Source organism: Hyperoodon ampullatus (assembly GCF_949752795.1).
Source record: "Hyperoodon ampullatus genome assembly, chromosome: 14".
NCBI lineage: Eukaryota > Metazoa > Chordata > Mammalia > Artiodactyla > Ziphiidae > Hyperoodon > Hyperoodon ampullatus.
The window spans coordinates 16,450,311-16,468,572 of record NC_136927.1 but is presented as its reverse complement, the minus strand read 5'-3'; the positions used below and the strand labels follow the sequence as shown (position 1 = coordinate 16,468,572).

The following is an 18,262-nucleotide window of genomic DNA, read 5'->3' as shown; positions in this document are numbered from 1 at the left end:
GACCAAACAGGTCACCCAGATCACCCCATAGTAAAACCCCATAAGCCCTATTCACATGCTCAGAGCTTCCGACAAGCTTTTTAGATCTTAATTCCTTATCGTAAGAAGCAGCCAAGAATCTCTAAATATCTGAGGAAAGCTTCTAACCGGTAAGATAGTAAGCAAAAGAAAATTTGTTTTAAAAAAGTTCCTTAATGCCTTCAGACAAATAGTACTTTCATCAAATAAGAACAGGATTTTTAAACTATATATAGAAAAAAGAGAAACCAGAGGAAAAAAGACAGTTCTTGAAAATTCAAAACACAATAGCAGATATGAAAAACTCAATAGGATGAGTGGAAGATAAGGTTGAAGAAATCTTTGAAAGTGGAAAAGACAAAGATAGAAAATATGAGAAAAGATAAGAATTTTAAGTCTCGTCCAAGAGTGTATAATATACAACAAAAGCATTCTATAAAGAAAAAAAAACAAACTCAGAAAAATGGAAGAAATAAAAATCAAAGAAATAACTCACTAACTATTCCACATCTTCAAGGACATGTATCAATAGACTAAAAGGGCTACCAAGTGTCCAGCATGATGCGTAAAACCAGACCCACAAGACCATCTCTATGAAAGTTTAGAACACTGGGAACAAGAGAAAACTCTCCAAACTTACAGAGAAGGAACAAAGAAATCACATGTGAGAGAGTAGGAATCAACATAGTTTCACATTCCTTAACAGCACAATGGAATTGTGAAGATGATGGAGAAATGATTTTAAAAGTCTAAAGGAAAATGATTTCTAACATGGAATTTTATGCCTGGCCACAATACTTCCAGACACAGAAGACCTCAAAAACATTTACTTTCCATCCTTTCTCAAGAAAATACTGAAGGATGTGTTCCAGAAAAATGACAGTAAAGCAAGAAAAAGATTTGGACTACAGGAAACAGAAGGTCTGACACAAGAATTGTAGCTCAGCATGGCAGCTGTGCCCACAGAAGTCAAACAATATGTACCGGAGGAACCTGCGTGGGTGGGCAGGTATGCTCAGGGCTATCACTCCAGGAGGGCCCCTGCCCATCCTACCAGCTTTGAAACCTACAGACAGAGTGCCCTGAGCCACTTAACATGTGTTGGTTCAGTGTCCACTCTACCTGACAGGTTTATTATGGGTGGCCTACTCCTGATAACTGGTAGGAGGCTCCAATGAGCACAGAACAGCCCACTCCATGTACCCATATTCCTGCTGTACTTCCAATGCCTGATCCACGGACGGATGCCTTGTCATGCTGAGCTAGAGATCTAGTGGGTCACAAAATCAGTTCAGAAAGTTAAGAAAAGCATTGAAATAGGTGTGAGCCAGTGGCACAATCATTTAAAAAGCACACACATATAAATAGAATATTCAAGGGGCATTTTCTTTTTAATTTAGTTTCAGGTACACACTTGTAGATATACATATCTATGTGTGCACTGGACTGCAATGTGAAATGCATTTCTAACTGGTTTGGGGATCGAAAGGTTTGTCACTGCCCTAAAGAAACTTATACACGTACCATAGGAGAGCTGGTCAACGATGTTTACAGCAAACACTGTAATAGCAAAAACCTGGCAACCACCTCAGTGCTCTCCAATAGTAGAATAAATTGTGGTAGAATCATAAAGCCACGAAGATGAATAAATTACAGCTAAACGTAACCAATGGATTGATTTTAAGAATATAACAAGTAGGAAAAGAGTACAAATAAAGCTTAAAGCCATGAAAAACTAAATGTTATATTGTTTAGCGATAGATATAAGAATTTAAAAACTTTTAAAAGAGAGTGATTGCTTGCTTATCAGTTATATCTGAGGGAGGAGGTAGGGGCATAGAATTAGAGAGAACACAGGGGAGTTCAAATCTAATAATAATGTTCTTTAAATGTGGGTGTCTGTTACTGAATTTTTAAAAATAATTCGAGCAGACACAGTATAAAAAGAGGAAACATTGCTCAATTTACTCTACGAGGCAAGTATTATCCTCATGCCAAAATTAGACAACGACCATTTGATAAAGGTAAATTAAAGGCCACCTTACTCATTACTACAAATGCAGAAATTCCAAATATCAGCAAATCAAGCATAGCAGCTTATGAGATAATATATCACAAAACCATGATTAAATGTAAAATCTGTGTTAATGCCTTTGTAAAAGAGAACAAATTGGTTTTTGATAAACTAAAACACATCACAATGCTCCCACATGTAAAATGAAACAAAGGCTCTGAATCACTATCATTCAAACCTTCTATAGGTCTAAATTTGATGATGAAAAAATAATAGCATAAGCACCTTAAGTACCAAGAAATAGTTCCAAAAAAAATTAGGGCACAGGAATTCAGCTAGAGACAATGAAACGGATAGGTGTAAATGACTGCTAGTTTGTTTTTTTTAATTTTTTTTTTGGTTGCACCTCGCGGCTTGTGGGATCTTAGCTTCCCGAACAGGGACTGAACCCAGGCCCTCAGCAGTGAAATCACAGAGTCCTAACCACAGACCGCCAGGGAATTCCCAGGACTGTTGGTTTTTACTGTTAGTCTCATAGAACTATTTGAAGTATATACACACACACACACAACACACATATATGTAGTTCGTATATATAAGTGTGGTTGATTATACATACATATGTAGTTCTTTGACTAAAATTGAAAAAAGAAGAAAAAACTTCCAAGGATAATAAAGACTGACTTGACTCTAACACGGTCCACCTCTCCTCTCATCAGGTCTGAACAGGAGGCCAGTGCTGGGCTGCCTCCTCAACATCCTCCACATCCTCAACACAGTCCTGCCCTGGTGCCTGCTTGCACCTCTGCCTAAAACGCAAATCCTGTCAAAGCTGATTTAACCACCACCCCCGCCCAAATCCATCTCAATCCTTCCTCTTTAAAGTTATTCTTGTTGACCCTGAGCCAGGAAGAACTCACTTTCTTTAGGGCCTTTTGTATCACATAGTATCTTCCTGTTCTCCCTGCAAGGTCAGTGTTTGGCTACAACCAAGTAAGGCCCTTTAAGTGAAGGATCTAACTAAAATTTGTATACCCTACAACTGCCGTACCTGGTATAATCTCACAATATACTTTTCTTGTCTGAAAATATTTGCAATCATCCCTTCCTCCTCCTCAAAGAAAGAAATATTCCCCCAAAATTTGTTAAATAAAGCACTTCTGTCAAATTGTAATTTAAAATTTTTAATTTTCCTTTAATAAGTTGGAAACGTCTATTAAAAAGAGCTATGAATCATGCCACTTAAAGCAGTATTAACCAAACACTTTAAAAGGCAGGCATTATCCGGGTGGCAGTTTTAAAACCAGACTAATTCAGACAAAATAGTTGGGGTGGGGAAAAGCTTTATTAAGAAAGTGATATAACTTTATAGAACAAACAGTAATATAAACTAAATCCAACGACTGTATTTTTTAAAGCAGGCCTGGTAACAATTTCATCACTTACTCTTTGTATGATGCTGCTCAAGTATTAGCAAGCCCACTAATCCCCTCAGCAGAACAAATGACGTTCCCTCTAACCCAAAATTTCTTTACACTGAGCAACCTCTTCATCTCTCTGAGATCTCAGACTTACATCCTAAACACCCAGGGAGTTTACTTAAAAAGAAAAGATTAGTTCAACAAATATTTGAGCATCTACATCTAACCTCTGGTGATACAGCAATGAACAAAACAGGCAAAGTCTTGCCCTCATGGAGCTTCTGCTTGTGTGGGTGTGTTGAGGGTGGGGTAGGAAAGGAGGCTGGGGAGAAAATAAGTAAAATATAGTATGTATATGGATATATCAGGTGGTGGTAAATGTATGGAGAAAAGTCAGGAAGTGCACTGTGAGTAGAGGTTTTGATTTGAATTAGGATATTCGGGGAAGGCCCTACTAAGAAGGTGACATTTTAGTCTTTCCTGAAATCTTTATCAGAAGAGAAACAGCAGGAGGCCAATTAGGGGCGGGGGTGGGGATCACCTCACATAGGGCCTTGTAAGGATGTGGGATTTTACACTAGGAGACACAGAATGGGGGGGAAGGTTAAGCACTAACATGATCTGACTTCAGTTTTCAGTCCTGCCCGCCCCCATAATGGACAGCAGGGTGCATGGGTGGACGCAGTCCCAGTGAGCAGTTTACTTTCATAATCCACCTGAGAAACGATGTGGCTTAGTGGAGAGTGACAACAGTAAAGGATTCAGGATATATTTCGAAGATAGAATCAACATGATTCTGACTTTGTCTGACTGGATTTGGGTATGAGATAAAGAACAGAATCATGAAAGACTCCATGGATTCGGCCTCAGAAACTGGAAAGAAAGTTGTCATTTATACTGAAATCAGGAAGTCTACAGGAAGAATAGGCATTGATAGATGGATATAAAAGTTTAGAGGTCAGGGGAAAGGCTTGAGTTGGGGATATACAAAGGTAGGAAAAGGCACAGAACTGGATGAGATCACCAAGAAAGTTGGTGTAGACAGAGAAGAGGTCTAGGGTGGCCACCTTCACCTGCAATATGACTCAATACATCTGGGTTAGGGCCCAGTCATCTGAATTTTTATACAAGCTTCCCAAGTGACTGTGGTATAACTTCAAAATTTGAAAAATTCCACTGACAAATGTTAAGATAATTCTACTACTTTTTTTCTAACAATCCATGAAAATTTTTCATGAAAAACAAATACCTATCATAAATCAGACCATTAACTCCAAATTCCTTTAATTTCTTTCTGTTTTCAGGATCATTGGTATCATCACCCCAGCAGAATATGACCAGTCCCTTAGCTTTTGCCTCTTGAATATAGGACGGGTTTCTGAGAAGGTCTTCAGTATGTGCATTTATTCCCTAAAAGAAGAAAGATAAGTTACTCATGAAAGAGAAACTTATTATATGTATAAAATAGATAACTAATAAGAACCTGCTGCAAAGCAGAATGGACAGGGAAAGAAAATGTTAGAATTTTTTCTTACAATTTATGTGATCAAACAAGTTTACAATCTAACCATTTTATTTTTATTTATTTATTTTTTTGCGGTATGTGGGCCTCTCACTGTTGTGGCCTCTCCCGTTGCGGAGCACAGGCTCCGGATGCGCAGGCTCAACGGCCATGGCTCACGGGCCCAGCCGCTCCGCGGCATGTGGGATCCTCCCAGACCAAGGCACGAACCCGTGTCCCCTGCATCGGCAGGCGGACTCTCAACCACTGCGCCACCAGGGAAGCCCAACAATCTAACCATTTTAGATGATTCATAAAACCCACTCAGAAAACTAAACTACAAAACTTACTTAACCTAGGCCTGCAAGAAAATTTTTGTTGGTGGTGGTCATTTAACTGCTTTTCAGTCTGAGATTTAATATCCTCATTTTAAGTAGAGCTACCTGCTCATTATACATAGGTCAAAACTAACCAATTAGATGTTAAATTAATATATAACTTTATTGACTAATGCTCTAAAACATTTTTAAAAAACAAATATTAAAATATTCAACTATAGCTTACCAGTAGATTTTCAAACTGTGCAAAGCTCATTGCAATGGGGGTTGTCCGAGATCTGAGGTCCATGAGTTCAGGGTAAATATCAGATTTCCCCTGAGTCAAAAATAATATGGGATATTTGTTCTGCTTTTGCCGAACCCTAAAAAAGACAGTTTAAAAAATACTTTTCATTGGGGAGATAACCATAACATATTGTTTTGAAATTTAGAAAATACTAAAAATATAAAGAAACAAAATTTTAAAAGCATACTCATTCCTGAGATATAACCACCATTAACGTGTATTGCCTTTTAGTCAAAAAAAAAGAAAATTTTAAATTATTCTATACAAGAGTTAAAATATTCTCAGAAATGGGCACAAAGAAATCCCTTGAGGGCTTACAATTTGGTAAGGAGGATATTATACATCTGTAAAATGAAACACAAGGCATGAGGTGCTATAACCCAGCGGGTGTGGAGGGCATCCCAGTAGAGAATATATACAATGGGACTGAGAAGACAAATCAAGGGTCAAGTCTGGGAACTTCCCCACCTCCAACTACAATCTTTGTGCCCTTAGTCCTAGCCACAGTCTAAGCGTATAGGAGAAAAAACCTGAATTACTCACATTGTGCAAATATCTGCATCAAATGAAGAAAATACTATTCTCCTCTTCCCAGAATTTTCTAAGACAGTTTTTAAAATTATATCCAAAAACAGATTCATGTCAAAATATGTTGATAAGTTACCATCCCATATTCCATCCTATATGGAAGAATAGGAAAACAAAAGTCATTAAATACCTTAGAATCACAGTGCTAGGAAAAATTCTCGAGAACATTTAGTCCAACTCTTATTTTACAGATGAGGAAAGCAAAGGCCTGTGTGAATTATTATCATAATTAGGTATAGAGACACTTATATACAAAGCAATTATAACATCAAAAGACTTTTGCTTTAATAAGGTTAACAAAATAAAAACTAAAACTCTGGAAATTTGAAATCTACCATGACTTTAAAATATCTCATTCTTTGAGTCTTAGGCATATCAAGTGCCCTCAATAAGTAATAAAAATAATTTTCTAATTATAACTAAGATACCAAGAGCCCTGTTGATATCCAAATATTAAAAATTTTAAGTACTAGTCATTACAATAATTCTAAAAGTTCTGAAAACTAAAAATCACCTACTAGAAAAAGGATGGTTGTGCACTTACATATTATATGTTAGCCAGGACCGGCTTATCATAAATAGCTACATAGAAGACATGCTTTAAGGGCAGTTATAGATTATTCTGACCAGAACAAATACCAGGATTGCCCAATCATGATGCCTGGATTAACTACTTCCAATGTCCCCCCACCCCAATCATTTACACATATCCCCATCTGATACATCCAAGTTGTTTTCCTTGAATAGAAGACTGTTAAGTTTCAGGAAGGCAAGGCTTTATTCTGTTTTCTTCACTACTTAAGCACAGAACTCAGAAAATGCCTGGCCCACAGCAGCTTTTCAATAATTACTGAACAAAAGAATGACTAAATTTCAGAGTGATTTAAAATGTGTCTGCAGAAATTTCTTTTCCTGATTAATTATTATTAGCTACTGCCACTTAACAGAAAACTGCTTAGGCACTTATTTAAGGTATATATTGAGACAGGGGGTTAAAAAAAAAACAAAAACTAATCAGGGTTATAAAGTTTTGACTGGCCAGAGTTCTCACTGTTCACTTTATAAGTGTGCCTAGAAACCATCCATATTAATGTGCACGAGACACATGTAAATTAGAATTTCTACTATAATACATTCATCACTACTTTTAAGAACTTAAATATTAGTGTAAGTGTAAGATATGCTTTACTTCAAAGTTCCAACAAGCACTGTGCTTGCTGGAAGAAGCCACGATTTCAGTTTCATTTATTCCATTAAAACAAAGAGATAGGAATGAATGCATTTAAAGAAACGGGTGAGGGAGGAACGAAGAATGTGCCACATGGAAAATGACTTACCCTTTGTTGGCAGATCCATTTTATTTCTATGTTAAACCCTACATCTTCTGGCAAAGACTCTAAAACCTAGAGTTGTGTTTGTTGGTGGTAAATTTTGTTTCATTTTTGGTGAGATGAATGGTAGAAAAGAAGGAAAAAAGAAAAACGGATTAATTACAAAAAGCAAACTATAAGAAAACATATCACTAGTAAGGATAAAGTGTTTTGTGCCTTCAGCAAAAACCACTACCTTTTCTTATACTCAAACTGACAACCTGGTTGATGATTAAGTTGAATAAGAAAGTCAAAAGAAATTAAATAGCAAAGGCAGTAGTCTTTAGCAATATCTGTGATAATCGATCACTACTAACCGCAAAGATGATCCTGACCTAAAATCCTTTTCACCATCACTACTGAACAGCTAAAGTGTGCAGTAATAAGATAGGCAGCCTCATGAATTTAAAAAGACATTTGTCATGTTTTCTGAATTGCATTCAGGTATGTCAGCCTACTTTACTAAGATATGGTTGTATGAAAAACCATGATTTCTAGCTTGTTGTGAAGGTGGTGATGAACACCACAGTGATAACCTCCTGGAAAGATGTTAACTCCAAATTAAACAGGCTCATAAATAAGTAAGTCTATATCTATATAAATTAACAAATAATATAGTGTCAATATATCTAAATTATCTAGATACTTTGGACTTCCCTGGTGGCACAGTGGTTAAGAATCCGCCTGCCAATGCTGGGGACACGGGTTCGAGTCCTGGTCTGGGAAGATCTCACATGCCACGGAGCAACTAAGCCTGTGCGCCACAACTACTGAGCCTGCGCTCTAGAGCCCGTGAGCCACAACTGAGGCCCACGCGCCTAGAGCCTGTGGTCTGCAACAAGAGAAGCCACTGCAATGAGAAGCCTGCGCATCGCAATGAAGAGTAGCCCCCGCTCGTCGCAACTAGAGAAAGCCCACGCGCAGCAACGAAGACCCAATGCAGCCAAAAATAAATAAAATAAATTTATTAAAAAATAAAAACTAAATTATCTACACACTTTGCAATAACACCACTTGGGCAGCATAATTAGAAAATCCAATCTAAAATATGAAGCTTGGTTATTAACTTACAATCAGCCGGTTTGTTTAGTCAGTATTTCAAAGTGTAGAAATCACTTAGCACATATAATATACATGGTATTTAATTTTATAATAGCAAACAAAAGAATGCTAACAGAGTAAGAACACAGCCTGGGACTCTGGTGACCTGGGATCTAGCCCCTGCTGCATGAAAAGTACAGTACCTAAAACAGGTTGTACTCAATCTCCTGAGGGGCTTTTTGACTTTGTTCTCCAATACGTTTAGCCTTATTTAGTTAACGTACCTGCCACAATTTTACTGGACTAATGCAAAATCAGAAAAATAAGGACAATAGTGTATATTACTGTTGAGATTGGTATACATCAAATTTGCAGAAGGATTCCCCTTTATACTAAGATTGTGTTTGGCCTTTCTTTGGATTTAAACTTTCTGATTAAATTATAGTGATGGCAAAGTGAATGAATAAATGTGTGTTTAACTTATTTGGCTAAACGAAAGTTGTCAAACCTTTGATAAACAATTTTTTAAAAGCCTGTTTTTCTGTTCTATGAAATCACAAGTCTAGAAATCATGGAATTTCTAAGAATCAAACGATTTCAGAATTTTGGACTAGAAGGAATGACTTAGCTGGGCTTCATAAATATCTGAAAATTTATACAAATCACGCTCTAAATGCACTAAGACAATGCCTATTTTAGGGGCTCTCTTGTAGCATCCTTTTTGGAGGGTGAATAATCATGATAAACTGAAATTACCTATTTTTGCCTAAGAAGTCTATTGTACCTGACACATCACCAGAAAAAGACAGTGGAGAAAAGAAAAAATTAGGAAATGGAGCCAGCAAGAAAAGGAGACTCAGCATGACCAAAGAAGGTATCTGGTATCCACACAGGCTTGCCTGACGCTGTCAAAGGAATTTCTCTATGAATTGGGTCTAGTTTTTAAATGTGCATGCCAGTTTTTGTTACACATTTTCAGAGTGAATACTTGAAATCTGTATTTCATTTTAAGTAACCAGGGTACTTATTTTCTTTGGTTGGGGAATTTCTCTCTAAAAGCTAAGGACCAGCCTTACATATTGTAAAAATGCCTCTCCCATCGTCACACTCCCCAACCCCTTTTCTGTGCCCTTTCCTTCCTGTTTATATACAGAAATATGTGAATTTCCTATTCTTACCAAATTAACCCAATGAGGTAGGAATTTTATTCATTTGAGCAAATAAGTTTCTCAAAAAAAAAAAAAAAGGCACCATAGGCACACTTCACAAGAATGTATCTTCTCTAAAAAGCATCAAACATAAGTTTACATTAATGTTGTCTTTTACACAGCCTTTTTAGTGACCATTTAAAAGACCAAAATAAATTATTCAGATATAACAGAATAATGATAGCCTGCCCTAGTTTTCCTAAGGAACTTACCATCTTAAGAGAAGGAAATGGCTGATTTTCAGAAAAGGAATTTTCCTCCTCAACCACAGATTCTGAAAATTTAAATTACAAAAACTCAGTAGATAAATGCCATTTTATCACTAAGACCTTTTCCTAAATTCTGAAGGCAAAAAAAAAAAGGTGAAGTAGTTATGAGATCCTTTCATATACAGTATTTTTGAAGGCTCCTGTATTTATTAATTTTAACCATTAAAACCCCCATTTTCAAAATAAGCATCCTTTATGAAGACTGGTTTACAACATTTAGTAGGAACATCACAGTTTATGACCTCAACAGTGATTATTTTCTTATAAAAACTGTAATATAATTTTAAGAAAGGAGTCACAAGCAGTGATTTGTTATTTCTCAATGAAATTAAGGGCTGTGTAATCTTGTTAATACTTCTACTTGAGATATCAAGTTAGAAATTAAGAGAATCTATAGGTACCATTACCATTTAATCCAAAATTGATTATGTCTCAAGGCACACAAGAATTTTTTTCCAAAAGAGAAAAATTTTTATATCAAGATTAAAAAAAAAAATCACCCAGGAACAAACAAAAAGCAAAACAAAAATGACAACAAAAATAACCAACCCTAGTGCATTACAAATTCAAAAACTAAATCATGTAAAATTTTCCAGTCAAATAAATTAAAGGTAAAATTGATTTTACTATTAATAGTTATGAACTATTTGCAAGCTTGTAAAGTCATATTTATGCTCTGAGAATAATCTTTGGAGTTTTTGGCACCTCACTAATTTCTTCATAAAGACATTCCAACTATCCTGTTATCCTAACTGCAGATTAACATCTAATGAGTACCTACTATAACCAGAGTACAGTAAATGTTTCAGGGAATATAAAAACATTTCCCCCACCCTTGAGAGGTTTACATCCTGGTGGAAGAGTCAGGACATACAGAAAAATAAAGGGTTAAAAAAAGGACACACCAAGGCTAAAATGAATGTCACAGACTATTAAATTCTGTGGAAGTAGAAAGTAAAGTGGAATTACAAAGGGATTTTGTGGGTAGGACAAGCTTTGAGGAAACTGAGGCACAGAGGGGTTAAATAAAGTAACCGAGGTCACAGTTGGTAAATGCTAGAGCTGGTTTCAAACTCCTGGCTCTGGAGCCAGATTCTATACTTGATACATTCTGTACTTTGTAATGCTTAAGAATGTCTGGAAAGAGGGACCTCCCTGGTGGCACAGTGGTTAAGACTCCGTGCTCCCAATGCAGGGGGCCCGGGTTCGATCCCTGGTCAGGGAACTAGATCCCACATGCATGCTGCAGCTAATAGTTCACATGCCACAACTAAGGAGCCCACCTGCTACAACTTAGGAGCCCACATGCCACAACTAAGGAGCCGGCGAGCTGCAACTAAGGAGCCCACCAGCTGCAACTAAGACCCAAATTAATTAATTAAAAAAAAAAAAGAATGGACAGGTACAAAATTATAAAGAATTTTTGATCATCAAGCTAAGAAAATTCATAAAAGTAAAAAATCATGCTTACTATACATGACATGTATGCATTTGACAATTAATACATATAAAGCCTTCATGTCTACAAAATTACATTTATATAACCCAGTATTATATTAAGGTCACCAAGAGTAAGTTAAAATGGATAAGGAAATTCATAATGCTAATTATGAAATGAAAACAGTGTTTTCACATTGGTACATACCTTTCAGTTCTTTAGATTTTAGTGCAGTCACATGAGTGAGCTAGAAAACACACACACACACACACACACACAAAATGTAATCAGAAAAAAAGGCCTTAGTTTATGAAGATATGGTTAATAGAACTATAACTTGAAAAGCTAGCAAGTTAGGAGAAATTATAAAATGTAGAATCATCAGTTTAGTAAGAATAAGCACTTACCACTGTACTTATTTTATATTTACATACATATGCATAAGATCATGATCAAATACCCAAGTAGGGGAGAATATAAAAATTATTAGGTTAGGAAACTGTTTATACTTAATCAACCAATAATTTAGGTATCTAATGCGAATAAGAAGAGGGATCATGTAAAATTACATAGTAAAATACAGGAGGATCTTAGATAGCATAGTTATAAAAATCAACGATAGCATAGAAGGCCAAGTATAAAATAAAAAAGAGCTAAAGCAGACCAGAGACAACCTAATATTATGGCTAGCCCCTATGGCCTATAAAGACTTATAGCCTATCTCCTTCAAAAAAGCAAAAAAAAGATGGGGTCCATAGAAACTGTTAAAGAAGACAGATGGATGAGCACGAACCCATTCTTCCTAACAGAACAGAAAACCAAAGCACAGACTCAGTACATGCTGTATATATCTAGTCATCCCCATGCACAAAGAGAACATTACTATATACAAACAAGTACAAATAGTCCTAAAACTAAAATATAATTTACATTTTACACTATTATTACTACCTTTAACAACTGGAGTTGGTCAAAGGTTAATTCTTTTACTGGAATTTCAAATAATTCAACTGGATCAGCATCAAATTTCTAAAAGAGAGAGAGAAAATTGGGCCCCATGTTATTACTGAATGTTTACTCTAAACTGGCCTAACATCTCAATTTACTGATGAGAATAACAGTTTGGTGGCCACAGTGAGCCCACGAAGGGGAGCCCTTGCTACCAAACACCACCTTCCAGCTCTTAAGTTCTGGCTTTTGTTTTTAATGTAGGTGGGAGTGCCTGGAAGAAAACAGCTGGGAAGAAGCTGTATCAGTAAAGACACACTGAGAACCAAGCCACAAGTCAGTCGTTTCCCCTATTTCCTGTCATGCTGTATACATTTTATTTGACATATATCCATGCTGCATGACTAGGAAATCAACAGGCATGCAGGATCTAAGTAAGGATTAGTTTCTATCAGTAAGTTTCTAAACCTTTTAGACTGAAGTTTGGTTAAAAATAGCCACAGAAATCAACTGTCATGAAAAAATCGTCTGGTTAGCTGTAAGTAGTAATATTTAATAGGAACCCTAATCTATTATAAATGCTTTCCCAAGGAGCAAATCTGTTTTATTAGATTTTAATATCATATCAAATGTCACACTGTTCAGGCACTTCTATCTTAAGAAAATGAGTTAATGTACCACCAATAAATCATCAATCCAACAAATATATTAAAATCCGTTACATTTATATTCATTCATGTATATATAGTATGAGGCTATATACGTATAAATTTCTTCTGGAAGGACACCCAAGAAACTATTAAGAGAAGGGAGTACCACCAAGGAGAAAAAGTAAAGGAAGATTTACTTTTCATTTCATAATCTTCTGAACTATTTATAATTTTACAAATGAACATAAATTGGTTTTCTAAGGAAAATACCAACTTAAAAATTAATACTAAAAAATATATAATTCATTGCTTTCATTCCGCAATTAACTGAACCAGGTTCAACTTAAGAGCAGGACAAGGTCTGGTGAAAACTGGGGATCAGTTATACTCTTCAATTAGCCCTCATGGATTTTTAGAAATTACAGCTAGAGGCATTAATCTCAATCTTGGTTAGTGAGTTCCTTCACCACTCCATTCCTTCTCATTTCGCTTTGAATTAACATTTCCCCACAGCAAAAACAACCTGCCCCAATTCTATTAAGTAATTCTACTTCTGTCAGCTAAATAGGTGCATCTCGGGAATTCCCGGGAGGTCCAGTGGTTAGGACTCAGTGCTCTCCACTGCCAGGGACCCAGGTTGAATCCCTGGTCGGGGAACTAAGATCCCACAAGCCACGCAGCGTGGCCCCCCAAAAATAAATAAATTTAAACAAACAGATAAATAAATTTAAACAAACAAATAGGCACATCACCTTCCTTCCTTCTCCTAATACCCTTTCACAGAAAGGGAAGGGTCCTTTTCTATAAATGATAATAATCCAAACTGATATGACTGTTTAGAATCCACTAGCAGGCAGAGCTAGGTGCCTTCTCATAGGTGCCTTGCATACTACACCATGCAGTGTCTGGTACATGTTAGCAAATCAAACTTTATTTATCTTGAAGTATACTTAATTTACAATATTGTGTTACTTTCAGGTGTACAGAAAAGTGATTCAGATATACCTTTTATATATGTGTGTGTATATATATAAGTAATTATATATCTATTCCTTTTCAGATTCTTTTCCATTACAGGTTATAAGATATTGAATACTGTTCCCTATGCTGTACAATAGGACCTTGTTGTTTATCTATTTTATATATAGTAGTTTGTATCTGCTAATTCCAAACTCTTGATTTATACCTCAACCACTCCTTTTCCCCTTTGGTAACCATAACTTTGTTCTTTAAGTCTGTTTCTGTTTTGGAAATAAGTTCATTTGTGTCATATTTTAGATTATACATGTAAGTGATATCAGATGGTATTTGTCTTTATTTTTCTAACTTACTGCAATTAGTATGATAATCTCAAGGTCAAGTCACTATAAATGGCATTATTTTATTCTTTTTTATGGCTGAGTAGTATTCCATTGTATGTGTGCATATCTTTACACATTCATCTGTCAATGGACATTTAGCCATGTCTTGGCTATTGTGCAGAGTGCTACAATGAACACTGGGGTGCATGTATTTTTTCGAATTATAGTTTTCTCCAGAAATCCCAGGAGTGGGATTGCAGGAGCATATAGTAACTCAATTTTTTAGTTTTTTGAGGAACCTCCATACTGGCTGCACCAATTTACTTCCCACCAACAGTTTAGGAAGGTTCCCTTTTCTCCATACCCTCTCCAGCATTTATTATTTTTAGACTTTTTGATGATGGCCATTCTGATTGGTGTGAGGTCATAACCTCATTGCAGTTTTGATCTGCATTTCTCTAACAATTAAGAGATACTGAGCATCTTTTCATGTGCCTGTTGGCCATCTGTATGTCTTCTTTGGAGAAATGTCTATTTAGTTCTTCTGCCCACTTTTTGATCGGGATGTTTGTTTTTTTGATATTAAGCTGTATGAGCTCTTTGTATATTTTGGAAATTAATCCCTTGTCAGTAGCATCATTTGCAAATATTTTCTCCCAGTCAGTAGGTTGTCTTTTTGTTTTGTTTATGGTTTCCTTTGCTGTGCAAGAGCTTTAAAGTTTAATTAGGTCCCGTTTGTTTATTTTTGTTTTTATTTCCATTACTCTAGGATATAGATCCAAAAAAATATTGCTGCAATTTATGTCAAACATTCTGCCTATGCTTTCCTCTAAGAGTTTTATAGTATCTGGTCTTATATTTAGGTCTTTAATCCAATTTGAGTTTATTCTTATATATGGTGTTAGAGAATGTTCTAATCCATTTTCCCACATGTAGCTGAGTTTTCCCAGCCTCAACACAATGGAAAATGATACCCAACACAGTTTTAAAGAAAATGCCAAAGAAAAGGGTTTTAAAGGACCCTCCTAGTTTAAGTCCCTGAGAAATCACTTGGTTAACTTGTATACTGAAGTCCAGATACTATATAATTATTACAGTTATTTCTGTACAACAGTAATTATAATTTTACAGAAATTATATGCTTTTTCAAATCTCCTTCTGGACTTTCTCCTCTATCATGCCCTCTTTTCCATTCTCACCGTCTCTACTCCAGTTCAGGCTTGTCTTAAGTTTTGGTCCACATTTCCACCCCCCTTGTCTCTAGTCTCTGTCCTCTTAAGTTGTCCTTACATCAGGTATCAAAACATTCATCTGAAAGTTTACTTCTAAACATTTCCCTACTTGGCTCAAAAGTCTTTCAAAAGAAGTCCCTAGCTCCTAAGTCTAAACCCCTGAGGCTCTCCACTATCTGGCTCCGAAGCACTTCTCCAATTTTATTTTTCACTATGGCTCTTCCCACTAGTCAAATCATATAAGCCTATTAACTTGAGAAAAAGCTTGAAGCAAAAATAGAAAGGAGCCTGACAACAAACACTCTGATAGCTTCCTTTCCTACCTCAACAGAGGGACAGTGGCAGAATGATACAGAAATCACATGTAATATCCTTTTGGTTAAATAACATAAAAAAAGGAAAATTCAGCCATACAGAGAAAATACTCTAGAAAATTAATTCCTGACTCCTCCCTCTCTCTTGATGTTGTAGGAAGGAGCTTGAGAGAGGAAAGAATTGGCAGTAATTCCCTAAGAAAATGAACTAACCAACTCTACTAAATAAATAATTAAATATATAGTCATCCATCAGTATCTGCAGGGGATTGGTTCCAGGACTCCTCACAGATACCAAAATCTACACATGCTCATGTCCCTTATGTAAAATGGCATAGTATGTGTATACAAAACTTCCTAGTTTTAAAACCTATTGTCTAACTGTAAGAGTTTAAAATAAAGGAATTTCTACATACCTTTTTCATAGTCAAACAACAGGTCAGATCATGATACACTACAGGCACAAAATCTTTTGAAAGATGTACATCAAATTCTACAAAGGCTGCACCCTGACAGAAATAAAAGAAACAAGTATTTGAAAAATATTATCTGGCCCACGATATATCTAAAACTATAAGAACATGAGAAATTTATTGTTCACCATAAAATTACAGACTTGTACACACAAAACTTCATGAATTATTTAATGCTGTACTTCAAGCTTTTCCTAAAAGGTAATTTCTTCTTTTAAAACAATTGTAATTTCTTTTTTTGCAATAGCACAGCAATTTTTTCCTGGCAAAAAAATGGGTTCTGATCCTACTCGAACACACCCTGGGGCCCTTCTGTGGCAGTGGACAGCCTCCACCAGTGTCACCTCTGCTACTGCTATTAGCAGAAATGGCACCTGGAGCATGGCTACCTCACACCTCATTGCCCTTACACACCTCAGATGGACAGGGGAACCTCAACGGTGAGGTGGGAACAAGAATAAGCTTCAGTCTCTTAGCTCTGCTTCTTGGTGCACTTGAGCAGTACACTTTACAACCTTTCTTAATAAAACCTCAATAATGAGATTAAAGAGGAAACTATAACTTCTGCTGAAAAGAAAGAGAAAGCAAAATGGGCAACAAGAATGATGCACATGCCAAATTTCCTAATAGAAGCCTAAACAGAAGAAAGGTGGACACAAGTTAGACTTAAGTCAGATCCATCATGACATATGAATTAATCCAAATAAGGCTGAGAACATAAACTGACATACAAATTTGTGCATTCACTAAAAGAAAGCCAGCTGGGATCAAAGAATACAAGGTTTGAGGATTCTGTATGTGTCTATGGCCCAGAGAAGTGCTGTATAAGAATGGATGGACACATTTCCATCCCTTACTCTAGGCTTTAGGTCAAGGAAGATGCTCAACTTTTCAGTACATATGGATCAGAGACTAGAACCAAAGGAGCCTACTTCCTCAATGACTTCTGAAGCAGGAAATAAGCTTAGCTCCTTCTATTGTCAACAAGACAATGACACAAATCATTTTTACCAAAGAGAACAAACCCTATGTCCCCTAAATAGTTGCAATGATTAAAAGAAATTACAGCTTTCCAGTTTAAAAGTTTAATTTTACATGATCACCATCCTTTAGAAAGATAAATTTACTAAGAGGTAAAACTTGATCTAAAAATTCATGTGTAAGGGACATCCCTGGCAATCCAGTGGTTAAGACTCCGCGCTTCCATTGCAGGGGTGCGGGTTCGATCCCTGGTCAGGGAACTAATCCCGCATGCCGTGCAGCGCAGCCAACAGTTAAAAAAAAAGAAAAAACTCATGTGTGAGCAAGCTTTAAGAAATAAGCCAATAATAACCAGAATCTCTTCAAAGATGTCTTTAACATTAAATCAAACTGGCCTTTCATAACTAACATAAGATCCATAAGAGTACAAAGGGTTTCAACAGAAGAAAAGGGCTTAATGAAATCCTCTCTCAAAAAGCAGAGACCCTAGGGCGTTCCTGGTGGCTCAGTGGTTGAGAGTCCGCCTGCCGATGCAGGGGACACGGGTTCGTGCCCCGGTCCGGGAAGATCCCACATGCCGCGGAGCAGCTAGGCCCGTGAGCCATGGCCACTGGGCCTGCATGTCCGGAGCCTGTGCTCCGCAATGGGAGAGGCCACAACAGTGAGAGGCCCACGTACCACAAAAAACAAACAAACAAACAAACAAAAACAAAAAAGCAGAGATCCTAAAAATTCTTTATCAGGGATCTTCATGTGTTGACAGCTAATAAAGCTACGTTTAGATTACTTAGCTACAATGAACTAAAACTGGTTCCAAATAATGACCTACAGCACAACATACTCACAGATTTAATATCTTTTCAATACAAAG

General features: G+C 36.5%; 1 protein-coding gene across 1 annotated transcript in view; it reads right to left on the bottom strand.

Annotated features, from left to right (window-relative positions):
• GPCPD1 (glycerophosphocholine phosphodiesterase 1) overlaps positions 1-18,262 on the bottom strand; it is a gene marked incomplete at both ends in the record, with an annotated part of 54,195 nt that overhangs the window by 7,913 nt on the left and 28,020 nt on the right. The window contains 8 exons of the mRNA XM_079720222.1: positions 4,703-4,863; positions 5,519-5,654; positions 6,122-6,258; positions 7,504-7,569; positions 9,998-10,059; positions 11,700-11,739; positions 12,444-12,521; positions 16,354-16,446. Of these exons, the coding sequence (XP_079576348.1) occupies positions 4,703-4,863; positions 5,519-5,654; positions 6,122-6,258; positions 7,504-7,569; positions 9,998-10,059; positions 11,700-11,739; positions 12,444-12,521; positions 16,354-16,446 (773 nt within the window). The remainder of the gene's footprint in view (positions 1-4,702; positions 4,864-5,518; positions 5,655-6,121; positions 6,259-7,503; positions 7,570-9,997; positions 10,060-11,699; positions 11,740-12,443; positions 12,522-16,353; positions 16,447-18,262) is intronic.